Source organism: Indicator indicator, chromosome 3, assembly GCF_027791375.1.
Source record: "Indicator indicator isolate 239-I01 chromosome 3, UM_Iind_1.1, whole genome shotgun sequence".
NCBI lineage: Eukaryota > Metazoa > Chordata > Aves > Piciformes > Indicatoridae > Indicator > Indicator indicator.
In genome coordinates, this window is record NC_072012.1 from 12,156,619 (window position 1) to 12,182,119 (window position 25,501).

The 25,501-nt window shown below is 42.0% G+C and overlaps 1 protein-coding gene across 2 annotated transcripts in view; it reads left to right on the forward strand.

The window, feature by feature from the left end:
- Positions 1-649: 649 nt before the first annotated feature.
- Positions 650-25,501, forward strand: part of CHCHD3 (coiled-coil-helix-coiled-coil-helix domain containing 3) — a 188,871-nt gene continuing 164,019 nt past the window's right edge. For both annotated transcript variants that reach the window (XM_054399541.1, XM_054399542.1), the window contains exons 1-2: positions 650-749; positions 2,623-2,704. In XM_054399541.1, coding sequence (XP_054255516.1) covers positions 666-749; positions 2,623-2,704 — 166 coding nt within the window. In that variant the 5' untranslated portion in view covers positions 650-665. The remainder of the gene's footprint in view (positions 750-2,622; positions 2,705-25,501) is intronic.

Sequence of the window (25,501 nt, forward strand, 5' to 3'; positions counted from 1 at the left end):
AGCCAGATCCAGATGCCATTTATATTGTAGGCTGAAAAGAAAATGTATTATGCATTGTTAACATTATTCATCTCTTGGAAAGAAAATTACATGCCCAAAGGGGCTATGCTAATGGTAATTTAATGCTGTTACGGTGTGGAAAATGGGATGAGGCATCAGCCCCAGCAGCAGCCTGAAGCACTTGCCCCACACCACGCCATTAGCGCGGCAGGAGCACACCCCAGCATTAGTCCCAGAGGGACATGCAGAGCTGCAGCAGAGAATGCAGAGCCGTGCCCCACAGGCCTTGAGAGGCGACACCTCCCGCGTTCATGGCCGGGGGATGGCGAAAGCTCCACTACCTAGCGGGCACGGAGCGGTCACACCGCCCTTCCCGCCTCCTGGCGCTAAGCAACATGGGACTTGTAGTCTGCGCGCCGCTTAAGTTGAAACCCAAAAAGTTTCCGCTCCCTTTCCGGGTGCTTCTGGGCTCCCCAGCAGGTGTTCGCGGTTTCCATGGCTACGCCCCAGCAGCCAATAGAAATCAGGATTCTAGGGCTGGGGGGTGGGATAGAGTGAGCGGTAGGCCAATGGAGGGTGACGTTGTTGCGGGGCGTGCTGGCAGTGGTGACAGTGAGTCTCCTTGGGGCTGTCCCTGGCCGCGGCCTGCAGTGCGCCGGGCAAAGATGGGCGGCGGCGGGAGCAGCACCCGGAGGGTCACCTTCGAGGCGGATGAGAATGAAAACATCACGGTGGTGAAGGGAGTGAGGGTGAGCGCGGACCTTCTCCGGGCTTGGGGTTCTCAACGGGTCCTATCAGGTTTCTCGGGGCCCGGCTTGCCCCGCGCTGCCCCGAGTACCGCCCGCTCCGGTCTGGGCCCTCTCTCGTCTTTTTGTGCCTCAGCATTGCTGGCTCCTATCCCTGCAGCTCTGTCCTTTCATGCCTTGCAGTTTTATCCCAACTGCCGGTGTGACCCTCCACCCGTTTTCCTGTCTGGCTACGCTTTTTCACGTGGGTGTTTTAGGGAACTGGTGGGAGCCGAGTTGCACGGGTCCAGTCTGGAGGTATCTGGGGTGGCAGGGAGAACGCCGTGACTAGGGGGCTTCATAGGGGAGCCTTTCCCCTAGCCGGTTACCAGAGACGGGGGATAAAAGAGTAGTAGGAGAGGTGTGCAATTAGCAAAGTTTGTTTTGGTTTCCCCTTGACCTTTACATCTGAGAGCTCCTCTCTTTTTCGTATTCTACCTTGTTTCATGGGATCTATCCAACTTCCTCTGTACCTGTAGAAGCATTCCTATTCTTTCCCGATTTATGACATGCCGTTGCCTGTAATATAGGCTGAGAGTGGATCTTATCAGTGTTTATCAATATCTAAAGGGTAGGGGGCAAGAGGATGTGGCTAGACTTTACAGCGGTGCCCAGTGGCAGTACAAGGAACAAACTGGAGTACAGGAAATTCCATCTGAACACGAGGGAAAACTTTCCTGCAAGGGCATTGGAGCCTTGGAGCAGGATGCCTAGAGAAGTTCTGGAGTCTCTTTCTCTGGAGATATTCCAAACCCACCTGGACACATTCCTATGTGAGCTGCTGTAGGTGACCCTGCTTTAACTGGAGAGCTGGACTGGATGCTTTCCAGTTGAGATGCTACCTGCACTGTTCTGTGATGCATTGTAAGATAATGTATGACAGAAGATGCTCTAAGAAATCTTGTAGCTAAGATGTGTTTCAGTGGAAGATGCCATATTTCATATCAGGAAGGATAATAACTTATCTTTTATTTTTTATTACTCCTCATAGGGAGGAGTGTTGTGGAATGAACCATGACAGCAGCTGGTTCCTCTATTGGCATGCTAAAGTTTTTCAGTTCTGGTCATTTAATTATCTCAGGCAAGTAGGTGAGAGTAATATAAGTGTTCTCAGCAGAGTTCATTTTCACTCTTCCTAAATACTGGGAAGGACTATTTGAATTTGTCTCAAGTATCCTGGATCTTGAAATATTGGGAATAAAAACTAAATGATATTATGGGTAGTAGGAAAATGTAGGTTCAGTAAATAATATTAGTTAGTTGAACATTCCAAAATGGGGATAATTGAAGAAGGCAAAAAGGCTGATTAATTACAAGGAACATGTCAAAGGGTCTTATTTCCTTCAGTGTTCCCTGTATCCTTTTATTTGCTGTATCACTTTCTTGTGTCCGGTGAGAGCCAAAATAATCTTGTTCAGCCTAATGGTACTAGGAGATGAGTGCTCACCCAGTAAGGGGAAGTGAGAATTTTATTTTCTATTGTGGATAGAATTTTAGCAGCTGGTGTATCTTAGTTTGGGGCTCTTAAAAACAGTTTTACTTCATTTTGTGGCGGGAGAGAAAAGGGTATAAAGGAGAAGATATGCCAGGAGAGGTTTAGGTTGGACATTAGGAACAATTTCTTCATGGAAAGGTTATCTAAACAGGCTGTTCATGGAAGTGGTGAAGTCCCCATTCCTGGAGGGGTTTTAAAGCTATGTAGATATGGTGCTGAGGGACATGGTTTAGTGGTGGCCTGGCAGTGCTGGGTTAACTTGATGATCTTAAAGGTCTCTTCCAACTGAAATGATTCTGTGATTCTGCTCAGTCTGACTCTGGATTGTGGATTACTTTTCAGCTGTCTGACAGTGTCATTGATCGTATGAAGGAACCTTCTTCAGCCAGTGGAAGATCACAGCACCGATCAGCATCTGGTGCAGGTATGGTTATGCTTTTTCTGGTTTTTATGTGAGGAAGAAAATGAAATGTGCCTTTCAGAGTGTTGTAGTGAGCCCATTGTCATTTGTTGATGTTATTTCTTGATAGCAACTTTTTTCTCCTCTCATTTTGAAAAAGGAAGTAGTTTGTAGGCTTTTAGGGGAGTTGAATTACTCTATTTGCTTCTGACTAAAATTGAAATGTAAAACACTGTAACTGTTCATTAGATGTGGTTTTCTATGTTATTAACCATTGTTACAGACTTTAAAAGCAAATAGTATTCCAAAACGTGTTAAGTTCTGAAGTGAAAATTCTTATGTTCTTAACCAACACTGAATTTCAATATAGTGAGTCTCTGCTCAAGTATAGTTACATATGGGATAGTGGAAATAAACCACAGTTTACACAGGCCTGTGTCTGAAAATGGTGGCTTTCTTAGCTTTTTTTATTGTGTCAGTGAGGCCTGTTTCAGTGCTTCAGACTTTGTGCCAGGCAGCTTGTGCTCTGGTGTGAAACGTCACAGGAAACACGATGTGGCTGCTGGAGTGAAAATAAAAGGAGGTCCAGTCTTGTTAATATCTTCATCAGTGTCCTGGATGAAGGGACAAGAGTGAAGCCTTAGCAAGTTTGCTCATGGTGCAGAACTCGTAGGAGTGGCTGACACCCTCTTGGGCTCTGCTGCCTTCAGCAAGACCTGGACAGGACGGAGTGTTAGATGGAGGGGAACCTCAAGAACTTCAACAAGGACAAGTTTAGGAACCTACACATGGGGGGAGGAATAACTCCCTGCACCAGTACAGGTGAGACATTGACCAGCTGCAAAGCAGCTCTGTAGTTGGTGGGAGTGCTTGTGGACAACCTCACCCTAAGAGAGCAATGTGCCCTCATGGCCAAGAAAGTTGATGGTGTCCTGGAGTATGTTAAAAATGTGCATAACAAGTCAAGGATGCTGAGAGGACTGGAAAATATCTGTGAGAAGGAAAGGCTGAGAGATCTGGGGCTTGTTTAGCCTGGAGAACTTGCAGTATGACAGGGGATCTTCTCAGTGTTGATCAGTATCTAAAGGGTGGAGGTCATGAGGACAGAGCCAGATTCCTTTCATTGGTGTCCAGTGATGGGACAAGGGGTAGTGGGCACAAACTGGAATCCAGGAGGCCCTTCTGAACATGAGGGATAACTTCTTTCCTGCAAAGGTGCCAGAGCCCTGAAGCAGGCAGCCCAGATGGGTTGTGGAGTCTCCTCTGGAGAGATTCCAAACCTGCCTGGACACCATCCTGTGCAGCTTGCTGTGGGTGGCCCTTCTTTGACAAGGGTTTTGGAGTAGATGATCTTCAGATGTCCCTTCTAACCCCCTTGATTCTGAGATTCCATCCATCTTTTTTTTTTTTTTCCTTTTAAATAGTAGCCTTCCCAGGTATTTTATTGTGGTGAAGTAATTATTTGAGGTAAAAGATTTATATGAAGTAATACTTACACATCCTACCTACTTTCACAGTGACGCTTGTTCCCTTTTCATGCTAAAACCTGAGTTACAGAAGCAGTCCTGTAGATAATCATCTCTGATTATTTTTTTTTTTTGGCATGTGCTGACTGGAGATGAAGGCTGTGATATCCCAGGAATTTGTTGCTAATTCAGTATGGACATATCTTTATCCTTTATTTTGTTTCTCTTTGTGTTTGAAATAGTACTTGTTTTTATTGCATTTTTATTTATTGAAAGGGGTAATGAATTGCTGGACCTTTTGCAAACTTGGGAAATCTGACAGGTATTTTGGTGTTAGAGAATTGGTGGTTTTGGTCAAGTGCTTTTATTTCCCCAGGAAAGTATTATGCAGTGTACCTCAGTTGCCAAAATTATTTGTACTTAAGAAGATTAAATTATACTTCAGTACATGTTACCAGATCAGCCAGTGCTGTATTTTTTTTTAATGAAGAATTCTAAAGTATTGAATTTATTTGTTGTAGGAAACCTGTTTATTTGTAGCTACATCTAATTCATCAGGGTTTGCATTTGGCTGATGAGGTTTCATTACAAGAAACTAATCTCTGGTGGCTTCAGGGGCTGGATCCCAAATCTGGGGATCTTCCTTTGGTGCTGGGGCTTGGTTTCTTGGTCAAGCCTCTTTAACTGAGAAAAAGACCTCTCCAGGAAGTTCGTCCTGTCTTGTTTATCGATCTGGTGATACCTACTTGTGAGTGATCCATTACATCAGAAAAACTAGAGTTTTCCTCTAGTTTGGGGATGTTCCTCTAGTTCCTCTAGAATGGGGATGTTTGGAGGCTGAGTCTGGCTTTTTGGATTACCAGCTGGGACAGTTTGTTAGCCTGCATTTATGTCTTTATATTCTAGGCAGATAACAGTTTTCTCTGACAATAAATATGTCTATAGGGAGAAACATTAGAGCTATTAAAAGCAGCCCTTTTTTTTTCTTTTTTTTGATGGAGTCTTTGAGAGCTTTTGGTGGGGGAATAATGAATTAGATTACAAGAAGGAATATGTATCTTGTTGCTTAACAATATATGATGAATTTATTGACTTCAGTTTGGGGTTGGTAAATGAAATTACATACACTTGCAATGAAATCTGGCATCTAAATACTACGTCTTAAAGCATCCTGGCTTGCTTGGATCATTTTCTGACTTCTGAGTAATATTAAATGTACTAAAATATTTAACAAGTAGAAAATCTTTAAAGTGTGTCTGTAATTCCTAAAGCAATATTGATGAAAAGTAATTTAGGCAGACAGTGAATACTTTTTTGGGGGTCTTCCTGATGTGTCATACCTACAGCTTCAGTTGTAGCAGACAAAAGGAACGGTTTAATTTGTTTTATCTTGGTAGATGCCTAAAAAGCTATTAGTCGGGGCAGGGGGGGAAATCCTTAAGTTACCAAGAGTCTCTGCATCTCAGACAGCCTTTGTTTTTGTTTTCTCCCCCTTTGAAGAAATGTTGTACTGATGATACGGGATTTTTCTTTTTGTTTATTTTAACTGTATTAGTTGTTGCTGTCTTCATGGAAACAAATGGGTAAAGGAGCCCTGTCATGAAGTACTATGTATTGTGTAGGGGTGTGTGTTCAAATGAGCACTGTGAAGGCCTCCTTAGAAATGAAGTTAGACCTTGCATGTTCCCAATGGAGGAAAAACATTTCTTAGCTTTGTCCATTTGTATGGAATGATGCCTTCTAATTGTGTCCTCTGTGTTGGTATCACTCTTTTGGTGGAGTTTCAGTGGCCCAGGGTATCTTGGCACAGTAAATACTACTGATATGTACAGGAATGGGTATTTGAGGAATTAGCTGGAGATGTGAGGTGCAGGTCTACCTCTTCTGCCAGGTAACAAGTGACAGGATGAGAGAGAACAGCCTCAGGTTGTGCCAGAGGAGGTTTAGATTGGACATGAGGAAAAATATTTTCCCTGTAAGGGTTGTCAAGCCCTGGAACAGGCTGTCCAGCAAAGTGGTGGAGTCCAGTCTCTGAAGGGAGTTAAAAGCTGTTTAGATGTGCTGAGCAACATGGTTTCATGGTGGACTTGGTAGTGTTTGGGTAATGGTTGGACTGTGTGAACTTGGGTCTTTTCCAACCTTAATGATACTATGATTCTGTGCAACCAGGGTTTAACTGAACTGTAGGAAGGTAAACTATCTTACGAAGAGAGCTAGTTGATGGGATCCCATAGGAGGCAGATAGGACTGATAAGCTCAGGAAGGTTGTGAGATCCTTAAGGACAAGCTCTTTCTATTGCAAGAACAGTCCATTCCAGTGCTCAGGAAAATTAATAGATCTATTGGGAGGCCTTTTATATCCAGAGGACTTAGACTGGCTGGAGGAGTGAGCCAACATGAACCTCATGAAATTCAACAAGGACAAATGCTAAGTCCTGCACTAGGAAAGGAGTAACCACAATGCAGGCTAGGTCTTGTCTGTCTGGGGACTAGCTGCTGAAAAGGAGCTGGAACAAGTTCAGCAAAGGTCAGGAGCTGGGGTGTCTTCCCTTGGAGGAGAGGCTGAGGAAAACTCGGCTTTTTCAAGGTCAAGTAGCGAAGATTTTGTGGAAGCCACATAGCAGCCTTCCCATACATATGTTGCCTATTGAGAAGCTGGCACAGGTACTTCATGATGATGAGGGCAAGTGTGCATATTGAAGCAGGGGAGGTTTGGAGTGGCAATAAGGAAAGCTTTTGTCATGATGAGACAAATAAGGCATGGGGAAAGCTTTTCCAGTGAGGTTTTGCAGTCTCCATCCTTGTAGACTCAGGATATGAGTGAATAAACTATTCAGCAATATGATCTCAAGGCTGCTTTTGAGCAGAGAGTTTGACAAAACTTCTGGAGACCTCTTTGAACTGGAATGGTTCTGTAATCCTGTGTTTTGATGGCAGTGTGTGAAAATAGGTTTGATAAGTGCAACAGAACTTTTGAATTCCTTATAAGGAGGGAAAGGACCACCACGTGCCGCAATGCGCAGTCCAGGAGAATGTGGCTGAGAACGTGTACACCAGAGTCATTGTCCTTGTTCCTTGTCTGGCTTTTAGGAATATTATATTTGAATAATTGCAGCACCTGCTGGTGGTACAAGTAATTGCAGATAGATGGTGCATGGAAGAAGTAAAACTGCAATACCCCATGATAAATGCTGTGGGAGGCTCTGCGTTATGACTTTGAATTTTTTGGTATTTTCACTTATGAGTATAGAAGTTCACAGAGTTTGGCTATGTGTGTGCCGGTTCAGCAAGAATTATCGGCAAACAAGCCCTCTTAGTTCTGTGCCCTTTCAGATATTAATTGCTTTCAGCTGCGGTTTTATTGCAATAACATTTTTTGCCTGCATAAACTGAAAGATGATGTAAACTGAAGCTTCCATGTTTTTATTTTGTAGAATTTCCGTTATTTATAGAAAAGGAAACCCCCAGAGTTTTGTCAATGTCTACGTTAATTCCCTGCTCTTTACTGTGAGAAGCCTGAAAATTTCAGGCAATTCCTTTCAGCCACAAATGTGCGTTTGCAACCTTCCTTCCTTTTCTGAGCAGCCACCATGGAGACTTGGGCCCTCTGTTTGCTAGTGCTTGTTTTGCCCTTCTCTAGGTACAGCTCTGGGTACTCTTTAGAAGGTTTTAAACTTAGCTAGTACTGAAAACCTCTGTGAAAATAAGTAGGAATCCCCATCAACCAGTGGAACTTGTTTGTTGATCACTGGTAACCTGGAAGGCCGTGATTTGCATCTTGTAGATTAATTTTAGGTTTGTTTTTCATAGAATCATTTTGGTAGGAAGATACTTTTAAGTCAAGTCCAACTGCCAATCCAGCATTGCCAGGTTAGCATTAAACCATGTCCCTCAGCATCACATATACAGTAAGGATGGGGGCTCCACCACTGTCCTGGACAGCCTGTTCCAGGGCTTGACAATCCTTTGGGGATTTTTTTTTTTTTTTTTCCTGATGTCCAGCCTAAACCTTCCCTGGCACAACTTGAGGCCGTTTCCTCTTGTCCTATTGCTTATTCCTTGGGAGTAGAGAGCAACCCTCACTTTGCTTCATCCTCCTTTCAGTTGTAGGGAGCCAGAAGGTCTCCCCTCAGCTTTCTTTCCTCCAGGTTGAAGAATTCCAGTTCCCTCAGCTGCTCCTCAGAAAACTTGTTCTCTAGACTCTTTGTGGTTTTGGTTTGATTTCCCTCTGACCTCTTTGGAAGGGAGAAATAAAAAAAAAAAAAGTGTTTCCGAGGGATATGGAGGGATTTGTGAGAAATACTGATGAGTTGTGATGGGCTTTTGGTCTGAAAATCTTGGAAGCCTCTAGCATAGCTGTCATGGCAAGAATATGTTCCAAAGAATTTGTCACTTGGGTTGAGTAAGGTTCATCCTACTGCTCTTGATGAGGGAGGCAGATATATGGTGTAATACATGGACTTGTAGAGGAAGGGCAGCTTCATCAGAAGCTTCTGACATTCAGGCAGCAGCCTGCTCTGGGTATATATTTTTTGACTTGTGATCTAAACTTGAGTATGCTTACATCTGTGATGCTGCAGTGCTCACTTCTGCTCTCATGTCACTCCCTATATTGTCACTTGTTGTCACTGAGTTTCTTGGCGGTAACTTTATTTTCAGTGATGTATATTGATATTCTTTGGGTTGAAGGTTCACTATTGATGGAAGTATTTTATTATCAAAAGGTGAAACGTCTTGTAACTCACCAGTCTGCTAAAGATGCCGAGCTTTTAATGCTGTCACTGTAACAGCAGATCTTTAGTTGTGCCTGACATTCGTGTCACTGGATTGCAGGAGCATAGGGAAGGTGGAATTAAGCATGGGAGATGAATCAAGTGCTGCATAAATTAAAGTTCTCACTGTCTGTGTGACATGCAAGGTGTTCTCTGAATCGTTTGAAGTGTCCTTGTAAAGTGGTGCTGGAATTAGAAGGAAAATTGAGCAAATAATTCAGCTTCTACATCTGTTTTGTGGGGGCTGTTTAGTTTTTTTTCTTTTCTTTTTCTTTTAGTTCATAGTAATTTGGAGTTCAGGTCTCTGAAACTGCTTAATTCACTCCATGTCTTTAAAGTGCAGTATGAATGTCATCAGGAAGATGGTGGAGGATTGGGTATGTGTGGTGAGAATGTTTAAGAAGGCTAAAAGCCCTAATTTAATGTTTGAAGACAGGGATTGTTGAATATGGAGAAGGTAGATAATTGTATGAGGAACATCTAGAACTTGAATGCTCATGTTGCTCATGAAAATAACATTTTGAAGCCTGGATGTGCCTGAGGCACTGCCTTGTACTGTATTCCCAGAATGCGTCAAATTCAAAAGTTGGGTTTTGATTGTTTACTTCTTGGAGATATCATCATGAATGCACCCTTGGGCTGCCCATTTAAATTGCATTTTGAGTGTAGAGACATCCTGGGGCACATCAGACATCAAGTGTCCAAAGCTTGAACAGAAACAAATGGCAAAAGGTGTTGCAACTTCTCATACAATTGTCATGTTTTTAAGCTTTTAATCTGCTGTGACAAATAACCTTATCTAACGGTCTCATGTCTGAACATGTGCATCCCTGTAATAAATTGTGTCCAGTGACCTAAACCATCCAGAGCCACTGCACAAGAAGTGTTTTGTAGCAGCTTAGCTTTACCTTTGAGGATCCAAAGAAGAGAAGCAGGAGCACACACAGGAGCTGCGCTGTCGCTTTGCCATTATGATTATGACCACCATTAGCTTTGGAAGTGCCTGTGGTAGTGGAAGGGAGCAAACCAGATCCTGCAATTAATGGAGGTAGAGAGGACAGAAATGGATTAAGTGATGTGCACTGTATCATAGAATTATAGAATGTTTTAGGTTGGAAAGGACCTTTAAAGGTCATCCAGTCCAACCTCTCTGCAGTCAACAGGGACATCTGCAGCTAGAGCAGGTTGCTCTGTCCAACCCTGTCTGGAATGTTTCCAGTGATAAGGTTTCTACTACCTCTTTGGGCAACATCTGCCAGGGTCTAACCTCAGTGTAAGAAAACCTTCTTCCTTAGATCTAGTTTAAATCCTTTCTCTTTTAGCTTCAAAACATCACCCCTTGTCCTGTGTCAACAATCTTTGTCATAGGACCCATTAAGATCCGAAGGGCTGTCATAAGGACTCCAAAGGGCCTTCTCTTCTCCAGGCTCAACAACCTCAACTCTCAGCCTGGCCTTACAGCAGAGGACTTCCAGTCCTTGGGATCATTTTTGTAGTCTTCTGTGCCTCTGCTCCAACAGGTCCATGTCTCTCCTGTGCTGAGGACTGCAGAGCAGGGCCCAGCACTGCAGGTGAGGGTCTCAGCAGAACAGAGTAGAGAGGTAGAATCCTTCCACCTGTTGCCCACACTGCTGGGGATGCAGGAGATGGTCTGTAAGTGCGTGTGGCTCATATCTTCAGGATAGTGGTGTGAGGTGAAACAATCCTCAAGCTCTTGCAAAGTAGAATTAAACAGAACTTTCACAGGTAAATTGGTAGTAACAACTCCAAGCCACCAAAACCAGCCCCCTGAAATACCTTGTGTATATCTCAGTATAGTAGTAATCTCCATGTGAAACACTCTTAATTATGCTCTAAGGAGTGATGTGAAACACTCTTAATTATGCTCTAAGGAGTGATGTGTGTGTGTCAATGTTAACCTGGAGTTTTGATTTAAGTTTGATTGTGCAAGTGGAAGGACAGTAGTGTAGATGAGATCTCTCTGTTTCTTTTTTCATTGAAATGAAATGTTCATGTTCAACTTGGTATGAAAAAGAAGCGGCCCACGTGTGGGAGATGTTTAAGGCTGGAACTGCAGTAATTGATTCTGCCTCTCCTCCTGCTCCTGGTATTGCTATTTTTTGTCAATGTTGTAAAAGAAACTAAATAAGAATTCTGAAGGTTGCAGGGCTTCTGCAAGAGCTTTTAGGCATTGCATTATATTTTTCCCCCTACATGAGGGTCAGGGAGAAAGCCTGCATATCACATGAATATTGTCAAATATTGAGGGGGTATTTGATCTATTCAGGGATTCTCATTTTATAACTGCTCCTGGTGTCTTTATAACCCTGGTGTCAGGTTCTGTCCTACTCACAGGTCTCAAGCTGAAATAGATTCATTGTGAAGACAGTCAGCTGCTGTTAGTTTTTTCTCTTAATAATGTTGTTCTGTGTGTGGCTTTTTGCAGATAGGCAGAATTTATCTTTCAGTGGGCATTCATTTAGAAGTGTCATTTTTTTTTCTATGTATTCTTAGAACCAGCTAATTCTTATGTACCACATACTGTGTGCTCTTTGGTCTCATGTGGATTTGTCAAAATTAAATTTCATGCTCTTCTGCTTAAGGCTGTGTGTGCTCAGAGTTAACTGAGTGCAGATGTTTGTTCTGAATCTTTCAGGACAGTTGTGTGGTACACAATGAATTTTTTGTCATAGCTACTGTAACAAGCATATCAAAAGTAATTGCTTACACAATCTCAGTATGGTAGTGGTTGGAAGGGATCTTTGGGGATCATCTAGTCCAACCCCTCTGCTAAGCAGGGACCCATAGCAGGTTGCCCAGGATCACAATGTCTGCGTGGGTGTGGAATGTCTCCAGAGGAGGAGATTCCACAACCTCTGGGCCGCCTTCTTCAGTGCTGTGTCACCCTCACAGGGAAGATGATTTTCTTCCTGTTCAGATCGCACCTCCTGGGTTTCTGTTTGTGCCTGTTGCTCCTTGTCCTGTTATAGGGCATCACTGAAGAGTCTGGCCCTATCCTCTTGAATCCCACCCTTTGGATATTGATGAACATTAAGAAGATCTGTCTGCTGGTCTCTAAGACTAAACAGTCCCTTGAGCAGAGCCAGCCAAAGCCAAACCATGGGCTGAAATTCTGAACATGCAGTCAAAGTTTGTCAAATGTTTGAGGTAGACTCCTGGGAAGACAGCATAGGTTGGAGTTTTGTGGTTTTGAGGGGATTTTGGTGTTAATTTCTTTAATGTCAGAATTAAATTAGCCTGTATATGGCAGCATGATTTTTATTTAGTTTTTTCTTTATTTTGGTTACATTATTCATTGGAAATCATCTTGTGGGAGAGGTGCCTCTTTGGGACACCTTATTAGTAATCTCCCATCTATGTTCTTGCAGAAATCAGAGATCACAGGTGCTTAGCTTCTTGGTTTATATTTAGAGTTAAATGTGCTGAAAATTGCTCATATTAGGCATCAGTGTATTAACATTTCCTCTGAAATTTCAGCTTGACTTCCAGTCTGTGCTGTGTCTGGGCACCAGAATAAACCCCAGTTATTTCTCCTTTGTCCTTCAGAGACCTTCCTGGGATTATAGGTCAACAAGACTAGATATCTGGCTGAGATAAAAGGATATGTAATTAAAAGGTTTGTTAGGACAGGAGACATTTGGAGCAGTTTGATTTTGGTATCTTAAAGGATAAAATCAAAAATATTGATACATTTAATGAAAGAAAACCAATGACTAAATTAGAAGTGTTTGCTTTCACCTTGGTCTTGATACCACTATGCAAGGGAATTGTCGGTCTACTATACACCATCCTCTCTGGTTTTATAGTAGACTATTCTTACTCAAATACTTCACTTCTTATTCTTCACTTAATGCAATGACCAAGAAAATGAAGTGAGGGACTGCTTTAAGGAGAGAATGTATCCCAATATTTCTACATGAATCATCTTACAAACCAGTAAGAGATCATTGTGCAGACCAAAGAGACCTCAAGTAGTAAAACCTTGTGGGTTTAATGGTAAATGCCATTCCATCTGTCAGAATTTATCAAAGACAGCATGGTTGGACAGGTCAGGGTGGGTTCTGCCCCTTTGGTCTCTTCTGGTGAGACATCACCTGCAGTGCTGGATTCAGCTCTGGAGCCCTCAGCAAAGGAGGCACATGAACCTGCTGGTGCTGGTTCAGAGTGCAAAAAAGATGCAAAGGTTGGAGCACCTCTGCTGTGAGGTTGGGCTGAGAGAGTTGTGGAGGGCTCTGGGGAAACTTTCTTGTGGCCTTTCGTATTTAAAGGAGCCTCCTAAGAAGGGATAGAAGTTTTAGCAGGGTCTGTTGTGACCAGGACAAAGGGTGATGGTTTTAAGCTAAAAGAGAAGAGATACAAACTGCATACAAGAAGACTTTTTTTTTTTTTTTTTTCTTTACAGTGAGGGTGGTGAGATGCTGGCCCAGACACTTGCCCGTAGAAGTAGTTGATGCTCCATCCCTGCAACCGTTCCAGGTCAGGTTGTCTGGGACTCTGAGCAACTTCATCGAGTTGCAGATTCTCTGCTGACTGTGAGAGTTTGAACTAAATGACCTTTAAAGCTTTCTTCCAACTCAATACGCTTTGTGATTTTATAATTTACTGGTTAGAGGATCTTCAGTGTGATATCAAAGAATTCTTTAAATGTGGAGTTTATTGTCTTAAGATGAAAAGAAAAGCTTTGTTTTATTCTTTCATCTTCAGGCTGCAGCGAAGTGTTACTAAAACTCTTCATCACTTGTCAGATCAGGCAGGTTAAGTATATTGTCTGGTGCTCCTTTCTGAAAGCTTTGTATGAGTTGTTTTTTTACTTAAACAGGAGGTAACCACTTAGGGATGCCTTTTCTCCTGCCTCAGGGGAACTATGTGCAGCTTTAGCTCCTGCTGCAATTCCTTTTTCATAGATTGTTTTGCATGTGTAGTGAACTCCTTGATTTTCAGTGATCTTATGTTGAGATGTATTACTAAAGTTTTGGGGACCACCGGGCTGATAATTGCAGTTTTCAGATGTTACTACCTGGATTTTGAAGTCTAAATTTAAACACAGAGAAAATACATTTTCTTCCTTTTTCTTGGAAGGTTAGTTGTGTGCCTCTGACAATGTTTCATGAAGCCAGTTTATCTGATTCTCATTTTTAGCTTCATTAACCGTGTTTGATTTCACCTAATGATAATCATCTGAAAAATGAGCATCAAAGCTAAGGCAGTCATTTGGGCTAGGGGTGTGAGATATGGTGGTTCATCCTATCCTGTGTGTTTCTCTTTAACCTCTGGAACTATATACAAGAGTGACTTACTGCTAATCAGAAACCTACAGAAACTGATTTTTGGAGAAGCAGCACAGGACATGACATTATATCGCTACATTTAACTGGGGTCCAGTGTGTTTTTGTGTCTGTTGAAGAGATTGCTGAACAAGAGGACGCAGTCTCAAGCTGTGTAGAGGGAAATTTAGGCTTGATCTTAGAAAAGTTCTTCTTCACAGAAAGAGTGATTGTGCATTGGAATGGGCTGCCCAGGGAGGTGGTGTACCTGGAGGTGTTTAAGAAAAGACTGGATTAGGCACTTAGTGCCATAGTCTAGTTGATTGGTTAGGGTTAGGTGATCAGTTGGACTTGATGATCTTGGAGATCTCTTCCAAACTGGTTGATTCTGTGATTCTGTAACACAAGTGCTGCTTTCAATCTCTTCTATCTTTTGCAGAGGAGAGGAGTGAATGCTTTACTCAAAAAGTGAATTAATGTATTTCTGAAATGACAGGCACCATCTCTGCTTGCAGTCAGCTTATTTTCTCCTTAGTATTTTAGTTCTTGCTTCCTAAAACAACTACTTTATATTTTTCTGCACCTTTTATATGGTTTGGGATTGGAAGGGACCTTAAAGATCATTGAGATTGAACCTCTCTGCTGTGGGCAAGGACACCTCCCACTAATATATTTTTTTAGTGGTGCCCAGTGATAGGACAAGAGCTGATGGGCCCAAACGTGAACATAAGATGTTCTGTCTAATCATGAGGAAGAACTTCTTTACTTTGAAGGTGGTAAAGCACTGGACCAGGCTGCCCAGAAAGGTGGTGGAGTGTCCACCTCTGGAGTCGGTGAAAACCTACATACACTCTCCTGTGCAACCTGCTCTAGGTGAACCTGCTCTGCTTGGAAGGTTGGACTACAGATCTTCAGAGGTTCCTTCCAGTACCTATTGTTCTGTGAATTGGATCTGCTTGTTTTTTGGAAGCACTTCTGCTCACTGCATCCTTCTGCAATATCTTACTTTCTGACTGCTGACATCTTAGAATACTGAAAAGCTGACCATGGTGCTGATGTCATCAGTTGACATCAGTTTAGAGAGCAACCAGAAAAAAGTTCTGTTAGCAAATCTCATTAACTGTTATTAAAGAAATTTGTGTAAGGTGATTGTTGTTGGGAGAATTTTAAACATTTCAACATTTGGCTTTTTTATGTAACTTCTAAATAATGAAAATAGTGATAAAACATCCTAGTATCATATTGTTTCCAGTCAAGTACAAGCAGTAATACAGGACTAAACAGAGCTGAAAATACTTGAGTTACCCTGTGTCAAAGCAGAAAGTACTGTAGCTGTCTGTGAGTCAGTTTTGCTGAAGTTGGAAGAAGGCACTTTAAGACCCTTCCACCTTCCTCAAAGGAAATGCATCCTTCCTCCTGTGCAAATGCTCTTGGTACTTTTGTTGTGCATATATTTGAAATGTGAACAGAGGCTATTTCCAAGCTGACTTCTTATGCCCTGCCATTAATAGTACATGAAATAAGTCGTCTTTCACTTTCCTACTACAGCTTGACTTTCAGATTTTCTCTAAAATAAATGTACTGCTGTCTGGGATGTGGGGAACTGGAAATGTTATCCTCCAGACCTAAAAAAGTTAAGTCAGTGATTCTCATTTACAGAACCTTGTTACAAATGCTACTTAAATTCTTTTTCTTGTGTCCTTCTTGAGTCAGCAGTGATAAGAATGTAGTTTGTATCTGAGCTGAAAAAACCACAAAATCTGGAGTAACTGTTTTCCTGTACTGATACAAAACATCCATGGAATAGTCTGTTTTCAGACCTTGAATAAGCAGGAAATATTTGATCACAACACAACAGCTGTTAAAGGTACATTTATTTATCACTGCTGACATCTTTGTACTTAATTTTAGATGAAGTGATTGCTTTCAGACTGTGTGGAATTCCAGTAGCCATGTCATTGATAAATAAAATTACAACTTGATTTGGAGATGCTTACACTTACTCTTTTTTATTTTTTTCTGAATATTCAGCTTCCACTGGAAAATTTGTAGTCACTTCAAAACTTAGTGCTAAGTTGTTAAATTGCTTTAAATCTAGTGTAAAGATTTGACATCTTGATTGATCTTTCCATGCAACTCTTGCCACTGAGAAATCTAGTTAATGGGATCAGCAGATGTATTGATGAGTCTTATCTTTGGGTGAAACCTTTTTTTTTTTTTTTCTTCTTTTTCTTTTCCCTCCATTAACCTTTAGATGTTAAAGACACACTTTCACTGCTTGTTTATTCACATTACTGTATTCTGGCATCCTACAGAATTTGTTTTTATCTTCTCTCTTTCCAAGAACAACTTTCAAAGTCACTAATCTGTGTTACCGGAATTAGTCAGAGGTTGATTTCTCAAGGACAATTAATTGCAAGTTTTCTGAAAACTTGCAAATGAATCGTAACTGGCCATAGTTGTGGGCCTGGTCTAATTCTTTCATGTCCTTGTGCTGAGCAGTCCAGAGCTGGACCCAGCGCTGCAGGTGGGGTCTCAGTAGAGCAGAGAGGCAGAATCCCTTTCCTCAACATTGCTGTCTACAACTACCTGAAGGGAGGTTGTAGCCAGGAGGGTTTTGGTCTCTTCTCCCAGGCAATCAGCACCAGAACAAGAGGACACAGTCTCAAGCTGTGCCAGAGGAAGTTTAGGCTGGAAGTGAGGAGAAAGTTCTTCACAGAGAGAGTGGTTGGCCATTGGAATGTGCTGCCCAGGGAGGTGGTGGAGTCATCATCCCTGGAGGTGTTCAAGAGGGGATTGGACGTGGCACTTGGTGCCGTGGTTTAGTAGTCATGAGGTTTAGGGTGACAGGTTGGATTTGATGATCCTTGAGGTCTTTTCCAACCTTACAAATAAAAAAACAAACAAACAAAAAACCAGACCTGCTGCCCACACTGCTGGGAGTCAGTCCAGGATACATTTGGCTTCTGGGCTATAAGCAGATGTTGCTGTCTCCTGCTTTGCCTCCTCAAGTCCTTTTCCTCAGGACTGCTCCCTAAGAAGCCAGGTTACCACTAATCTAGTTGCTCATGGGAAACAAACTACTGTAGTTTGTAACTTTTGAAGGCGGAGAGGATTTTGGTTGGCATTTGGAGCTGTGAGTGTGCAGCTGGTTTTGGAAATAGTGTAAGCATTGGTGAAGGGGTTGAGTGTCAAAAGGCTGATGAAGCAGCAGCATCATGATTCTGTATCCTCCAGCAAATACCACTCTTTTGTTGTCCTTCTTTATATTGATTTGCTTTTCCCCTCTTTCTGCTGATTAATTGTGCAGGTTGGTTTGCTATGAAGTGGTAGAGTCCCCATCTCTGGAGGATTTTAAAAGATGTGCAGATGTGGTGGTGAGGGACATGGTTTAGTGGTGACCTGGCAGAGCTGGGTTAACAGGTGAACATGATGATCTTAAAGGTCTCTTCCAGCCAAAACGATTCTGTGATTATATGAAAGGACAGGCTCTGTCAGAAGGTATGTTAAGATCTTTTGGAGCTACCAGTATGTAAGTGTAAACAGAACACCAAGTTTCCATGTAGATAGTAAAGTTAAATGGATAGAAATATATTTTTTGCAAACATGATTTGTGTAAAAGAAAAAAAAGGAGGGAGGCTGTTCCTTATGTGTGGACAGGCATTTGTACTTTGTATGGAATGCATAAGATCAGAAAATTATTCTTTATTCCATTACTTACTCATGCCAGCTCATTCTGTTCAACCACTCATTAGGAATTTTCACATTTTTGGGTACAAGGCTTGTTCACTATGCTTGAAACCCCATTTACATAAAAGCAGGACTCCCTGTCCCAGTAACAGTTGGCATGTGGACATTTGACAATGAAATTCAATGCCTAGAGCTACTCTGAGCCTGTGTTCCCAGCAATGGAAAGGTGTATGAAGTTCTCCACAGAGAGCTTTCTGACTCAGTGATGAGCATCTTTGTGAATCTTCTTACTCCTGGCCAAAGTGGCTGCAATCCAGAGCTGTAATTGGGTAAAATTGACTTTTTAGTGCTGATGATAGTGTGCAATCATAGCTGGAGAACCTTCTTTAAAGATGATGGTTGCAGATGGACTAAAAATCAAAATGTGCTATTTATGTAGCCCAGGCAGTATGGAGAGTTCTCTTAGGGAGTGCTGGCCTGTGCAATAGCAGTTAATAATTCATTACAATTAGTGGTGACTTCTAAATGTAAAGAGAAACATTCCTTTAGTTTTACAAACACACACCTGTGTAGAAGCACGATTATTGCACTATCTTCTATAATGGTGGGTGAAATACATGTGGTGAAAGAGTTTACAAATTATTTTATCCAAGAAAATACAAGGGGTACCAGTAAATCTTCCTATAGTCAGATAACAGAGCTTAACAATAACCTTATGAACCATAAAGATCAGGAAATGAACAATTTAAACGTCCTGAAAGAGCACTGGCATGCTTAATCCTGTTGAAAGCAGGATCATAAAATCCTTCCTATCATTGCTTTTTTTTTTTTTTAATGCTGAATTAAGCAAACCTGCTTTTATCCATTCCATTCATCAAGAAAAGTCTTACAATGTATATGGAGTAGAGACTACTAGCACAGACAGCTGAAATGACAAGTTTCTCAAGTATTTAGTTTATCTAAGGGTATTCTGCCAGTGATAGTCTTGTAGAGGTGTGTGATACTTCCGTTTATTAGTAGTAATTATTTGAAACAAAGAAGACAGAAAAATGACTTGTATTGAAATTGCTGCTGATTTAATTTTTTATATATATATACACACACACACATTATTATGGAGGTGAGAATCATAGAGTAGAGCAGAACAATAGAATCTTGTTGGTTGGAAAAGACCTTTAAGACCACGAAGTCCAACTGCTACCTAATTCTACCAAGTCTGATGCTAAACCATGTCCTGCAGCACCACATCTCTGCATCTTTGGAACACCTCCAGGAATGAAGATTCAACCACCTCCCTGGGGAGCTTGTTCCAGTGTTTGACAACCATTTCTGGGAGGAAATTATTCCTAATATCCAACCTAAATCTCCCCTGGTGCGACTTGAGGCCATTTTCTCATATCACTAGTGGTTACTATGGAGAAGAGACCAACCTTTCTTTCACTCCAGCCTCCTTTTCAGATAGTTGTAGAGAGCAATGAGATCCCCCCTCAGCCTCCTCTTCTCCAGGCAAAAGAACCCCAGTTGCCTCAGCTGCTCTTCATAAGACCTGTTCTCCTGACCCTTCAGCAGCTTCATTGCCCTTCTCTGGACATTATCCAGCACCTCAATGTCCTTCTTGGAGTGAGGGACCCAAAACTGAACCCAGGATTTGAGGCACAACCTCACAAGCCCTGAGTACAGGGAAGAAGGTTTGACTGAAATGATTGACAATCCTGTAATAGCATTGAGAAAGATAAAAGTTGCAATGAAACTCCACAGAGCGCTGGAGCTGGCAAAGCTAGAATTCCTAGAGAAAATAAAAATTATATACACTTAATGTTAACTAGCTTCCTAACTCAATCCACTTATTGCTGATGAATGGCTTCTTTTATTAGTTGTCACATTTTAAGATACATTGCCCATGTATCTTTGTCTCTTTCATGCCTCCCTGTGTCTATTGCCTGTTAGATCTAACTTAAGTCCTCTAACCTAGGATATTTCTTCTATCAAGTGTTTGTCTTTTTTTTTTTGTAATGAATTCGCAGTTTATGTAAGGAAATTCTTGACAGATTTTTGAATATTCTCTGTACTGCACTGAAATTCCCGTAACTTTTTTTTTTTCTGAATAAACGTCAAGTCTTGACAGAAGAATGAGACAAATACACAATGTTGCATTTGTGACAAGAACCTCTGTCTCTTGTGTCATCGTGATTGTTGTCATTCCCTGCCTGTCTTCAGGATGGGCAGTCTGAGCTTAGTATGAACAGGAGAGTAACTGATGTGTTTCCTGGGTGATCTGAAAACCAGACTGAGTATTGCATAATGATTTTGAGGTGGAAGAGCTCACACACTTACTATTGAGCCATGTTTGACTGCAAGGTGCAACAGGATAGTCTTGTCTTGCAGAGCTTTGCTCATGTGTCTGTGCTTCTTAATTCCTACCGCAATATTCTCTTGTGCTCCATTTTCCATTTATGCATCAGTTAAAAGGTGTCATTCTAAGTTTTACCCTCAGGATTTTGTATTTTTCATTTCATGTGTATTCTGTGGATTTGCCCAGGTTTGAGCTAGAGCAGAACGAAGTCTGGTGAGTGATTTGACTTCTCACTTTAGGCTCTTTTTGGGAACTGCACTTGCTAAAGTTGAGGGCAGGTTTGCACACACAGGGGCTGCTTCTAGCAGTGAGAACGCTGATGGGGAGAGTCACTGCCAAGGTCTGGACTGCAGAAAGGCTCTTGGTTAGACTTGCTCCTGTGCACACGAAGGGCACTGCTACATCTTTTGTCTCATACTGGGGTGCAGCAAGTCAGAGATGGCACCTGTGAGGAGGAGCAGAGAGGACAGGTGACCCGAAACTGACCAACAAAGAATTCCATCCTGTGTATGTCATCTTCAGGATAAAGCTAGAAGGTTCATCAGGGTCAAGCCTTTTCAACATTCAGCCTCTGAGTAGAACTCTTCCCACTGAAAAGAGGGTGTTCCAAGCAAACTCACTTTGCTTTGTTATTTCTAGATCACGTACTGTCTTGTTTCCAATTTCAATTAGTACAAATTGATTGATAGCCACATTTACATTGTAAATTAGATGATGTAATGTATGCAAAAGTGCCTTTGGAAAGGGAAATTACTAACTATTTTTAAATTATGCACACTTAATGGCATTGTTTTTGTATTTAATTACCCTATGAGCTTGTTTAAGTGTTGTTGCACATTACCAATGTTTAACAATTAATTCAAATTTCTGTCCTCGGAGGCGTGCTTTGAGTTTGTACAGAATCTGGTTGTAGGAAGTGCTGCTAATTCTGAGCTCAGATGGAAGAGTTGCGGTCTGGTGGTAGTTAAATTTGAGTCTGCTGGAAAGCAACTCATGAGAAGGACTTGGGTGTGCTGGACTTGGTACAATGGTTTAGATAGTCATGAGTTGTAGGGTGACAGGTTGGACTCGATGATCCTTGAGGTCTCTTCCAACCTTCTTGATTTTATGATTCTATAATGGACAACAATTTCACTGTGAGCCAGCAGTGTGCTCTTGTGGCCAGTTTCGTCAGTGTTCTGGGGTGCATTAAAAAGTGTGACCCTCAGGTCGAAGGAGTTTCTCTACCTCCTCTACTCTGCTCTAGTGATGTTGTAGCTGGGCTTGATGTTCAGTTCTGGATTCCCCAGTTCAAGAGAAAAGGAACTAGTAGAAATAGTCCAGTGGAGGCAGGGTACTAGAACATCTCTCCTATGAGGAAAAGCTCTGAGAGACCTGGGTCTGTTTAGCCTGGAGAAGAGCAGCCATAGAGTGAACCTTATCAATGCTGATTAATATCTAAAGGACAAGCCTTAAGAGGGTGGGGCCAGACTCCTTTCAGTGGTGCCACGTGACAGGACAGGGGGTAGTGAGCACAGAATGGAACACAGGAAATTCCATCTGGTTGTGGAGGTTGTGGAGTCTCCTTCTCTGGAGAGATTCCAAACCTGCCTGCACATCATGGTCCTGTGCAACCTGGCCTGCGTGACTGTGGTTTAGCAGGGGTTTTGGGCTAGATGATCTCCAGAGCTCCGCTCTACCCCACCATGCTTAATCAATAATGAAATCAGTTTGACTTCAGAACTTGGAATCTTAGTATTTTCTGTAGCATGCAAAAAATATTTTTATGGCTTTCTTAAACGTTTTTAGGAGTCTAGAGTAAGATTTCCTGTAGTGTAACTGATATCCAAAGCAAACTGAGGTATGTAATTCTAACTGTGAATTTTATGCTCCTAAGTTACCTGATTGACAGTTATGATGAGCTGAAGCTTCTACATATGCACAGACAGCATGCAGCAAGTGTAGGGGTAGATGGACTCACATTGATTTACCAGTGCACTTTAACCTGGACCTCAAGTAACCTATTTCAAGAGTGACACAAACTTTCCTTCCTTTGTTACCTGTTTGAGACAACCTCGAGGATGTCAGGAAAGGTGCCAGTATTTTTTTTTTTTGCTGTTGTTTAACTGAGTAAGAAATTTTTTCCTGTCCTAGTGCAAATTACTGGGGGAGTTTTAGATTGTATATTAGGAAAAATTTCTTCACTGAAAGAGTGGTCAGGCACTGGAACAGGCTGCTAAGGGCAGTAGTGGAGTTATTGTCCCTGGAAGCTTTCAAAAAATGGGTGTATGTGCTGCTGAGGGACATGGTTTAATGGTGAGCTGGAAATGCTGGTTTAATGATTAGGTGTGATCTTGGAGGTCTTCTCCAGTGTTAAATGATTCTATGATTCTCATCTGGCATTTAACTAGTTCTCTGAAAGATTTCCTGTTCACTGGAGAAGTCAGACTGGTTTCCTTGACTTTCTTTGGGCAAATTCATTCTCTGGCTATTACTTAGTTAAGTATTTTCTGAAAGACTTGGTATCAATCCAAAGTGTCTCTTTAATAACTCAATGCACGTGCTCTTTAAAGAGCATTTAGTTAGGGTGCCTGATAATAAATGTTTCCATTAATGATTGTTTTGAAAATGAAGACTAATGGGCAGATCGCCAGCTCTGCAGGCCAGAAGCTGTTTGATTAATTTGTCCATACTTAATCCCTGATTTCTCAGGCTAATCTTTTTGAGGCTGCAGGTGTCTACTTTCTGCTTTGGGTGCTGCCTTCTTGATGTAGTTTTAGTGTCACACTGGAATGCTTTTCCTATGAAGGAACTGCTTTAGTGAGGAAAAAGTGTTGTGACTAGCAAGGGCAGAGAAGGTAGAGAAAAATGACTAAAGTAGTTGCATTACATATACCCTTGTGCGCCAACAGGTAGTAGACCTTGGAGATAAAATTGCCAAGAGCTTCGCAAGCATTGATGTTGTTGAAAATCTTGGCCTTGCTCTTAGTGGGTGGCCTTTGAAGTTCCAAGAGGAACTGGATACTGTGTATCTGAATCCTCAGTAACTTGCTAAGTGCATAACAGTTTTTTTTTTTGTCCGTAGCTCCTCTGCCCTCATCGGTGGGGATGGGGATTCAATCCCATGGGAAGCCTATTTCAGAGTTTTGTAACGTTATCACTGAAGATGTTTCTTCTAATATCCAACCTAAGTCTCCCCTGATGCAACCTTAAGACATGTCCTCTCATCCTATAGCTTGTTACATGGAAGAAGAGACCAACCCCCACCTCACTACTACCACCTTTCAGGTAGCTGTAGGGAGCAAGAAGGTCTCCCTTCAGCCTCCTTTTCTCCTGGCTGAACAACGCCAGTTCTTTCAGACACTCCTCATCAGATCTGTTCTTCAGATCCTTTACCAGCTTTTTTGCCCTTCTTTGGATTGTCTCCAGCACCTCGAGATCTTTCTTGTAGTGAAAGGCCCAAAACTGAACCCAGGATTCAGGTTGTGGCTTCAGCCATGTACAGGAGGACAATCACTTACTTGATCCTGCTTGTCACACCATGTGATAGGAGCCAGGATGCTGTTGTCCTTCTTGGCCACTTGGACACACCCACGCACTTGACTCATTTTTAACCACTTGTTCAGCATTTGCAAGTCCTTTTTATATCAGGCAGCTTTACAGCCCTTCTTCTCCAGGTCTGGAGTGTTGATTGGGTTGTTCTGGATGAAGTGCATGACCTGTCACAATGCCTTGTTTGAAACTCATGCAACTAGCTTCTGCTTACTGATACAGCCTACTCCTCAGTAGAGGCTTCCTACCCCCAAAGAGTTTAGGACCCTAGGAAAAATACCAAGATAGACTTTCTTATTAATTTGGGTTTGTGTGGGATGGTTTTTGTGGGCTTTTAAGCATAACTAGAGGATCAGTTACAAAGCTTAAGCAAATAGATTTTCACACAGGGGAAATGTTGTAGTGGCCTAAAAGGGGTTATAAGAAAGACGGAGAGGGACTGATCATGTAGGCATGTAGCAATAGGACAAGAGGCAGTAGTTTTAAACTAAAGAAGGGTAGATTTAGATTGAATGTTGGGAAGAATTTCTTTGAGGATAGTGAAACATTGCAGTAGGTTTCCCAGGGAGGTGGTGGAGGCCCCATCTTGGGAGACACTCGATGCAGGCTTGATGGGTCCTCAGCAACCTGATCTAGTTTGGGCTGTCCCCTGCCAACTACAGTGGGGTTGGACTAAGATGACCTTTAAAGGTCCCTCCCACCCTAAACCATTCTATGATTCCATGATCTTTGACTGTCTTGTCCTCTTCTGTACTCCTGGAGCTTTGTTTTAAATGTTTAAAGAAGCTGAATTTACCTATTATGTGTGGATGGAGTGGTGTGATGGTTGGCGCTGGCCTAGGGGCCAGATCCCCACCAAAGCCACTCTATCATTCCCCTTCTTAAATGGACAGGGGAGAGGGAAAAAAATATAACAAAAGCCAGTAATAAGATAGAAGCAAATTTAATAACAATAATAAGTAAAGGCAATAGACCACAGGGAAGTGGAAGCAGAGAGATGTTAGTCTCTACTTCCCATTAGCAGGACGATGGTCAGTCTTGGGAAGCAAGGCTCTATAAGCTTGGTGGTTCCTTAGGAGAATAGATGCCATGGATGAATCCCCCCCTGCTTCCTTCATTCACTTCATTCTTATATCTGAGCTGATGTCATATGGCATGATGTCCTGTGGCCAATCTGGGTCAGCTGGCTCAGCTGTGTCCCCTCCCAACATCTTTCCCACCCCTCAGCATGCTCTTGGGCAGGGAAATGTTGAAAAGACACAGCCTGGATACTTATTCAACAGTAGCCAAATCACTGCTGCATTATCAACTACTGCTGCAAAACACAGCATAGAAAGATGCTGTGAGGAGAATTAACTCTAGCTCAGCCAAACTCAGTACAGGTGGGGAAGGTAACTGAACAGAATACATTACATTTAAAAAGAAGAAATTTGTTCTTAGAGGATAAAGGAACTGTTTCTAGATAGTATATATTTCAGTGTGTGTTTGCAGGAAATGAAAATGATTCAAATAACTGTCTTATCTGTACTCTTTCAAAAGTTAGAATCTGTGCATGAAGAGGCAGAAGTCTCAGGCATTTTTGCTGTCACGTTAAACATAAATGACCATATGTTTCAAACTGACCCAAAAGAGTAGTTAGACAAGTAAGATGAGGAGGCCATCAAAACAGCACAATGTCCTTGTGCTTTGACAGTCACTACTTGGTCTGCTCAGATGCAGGGAAG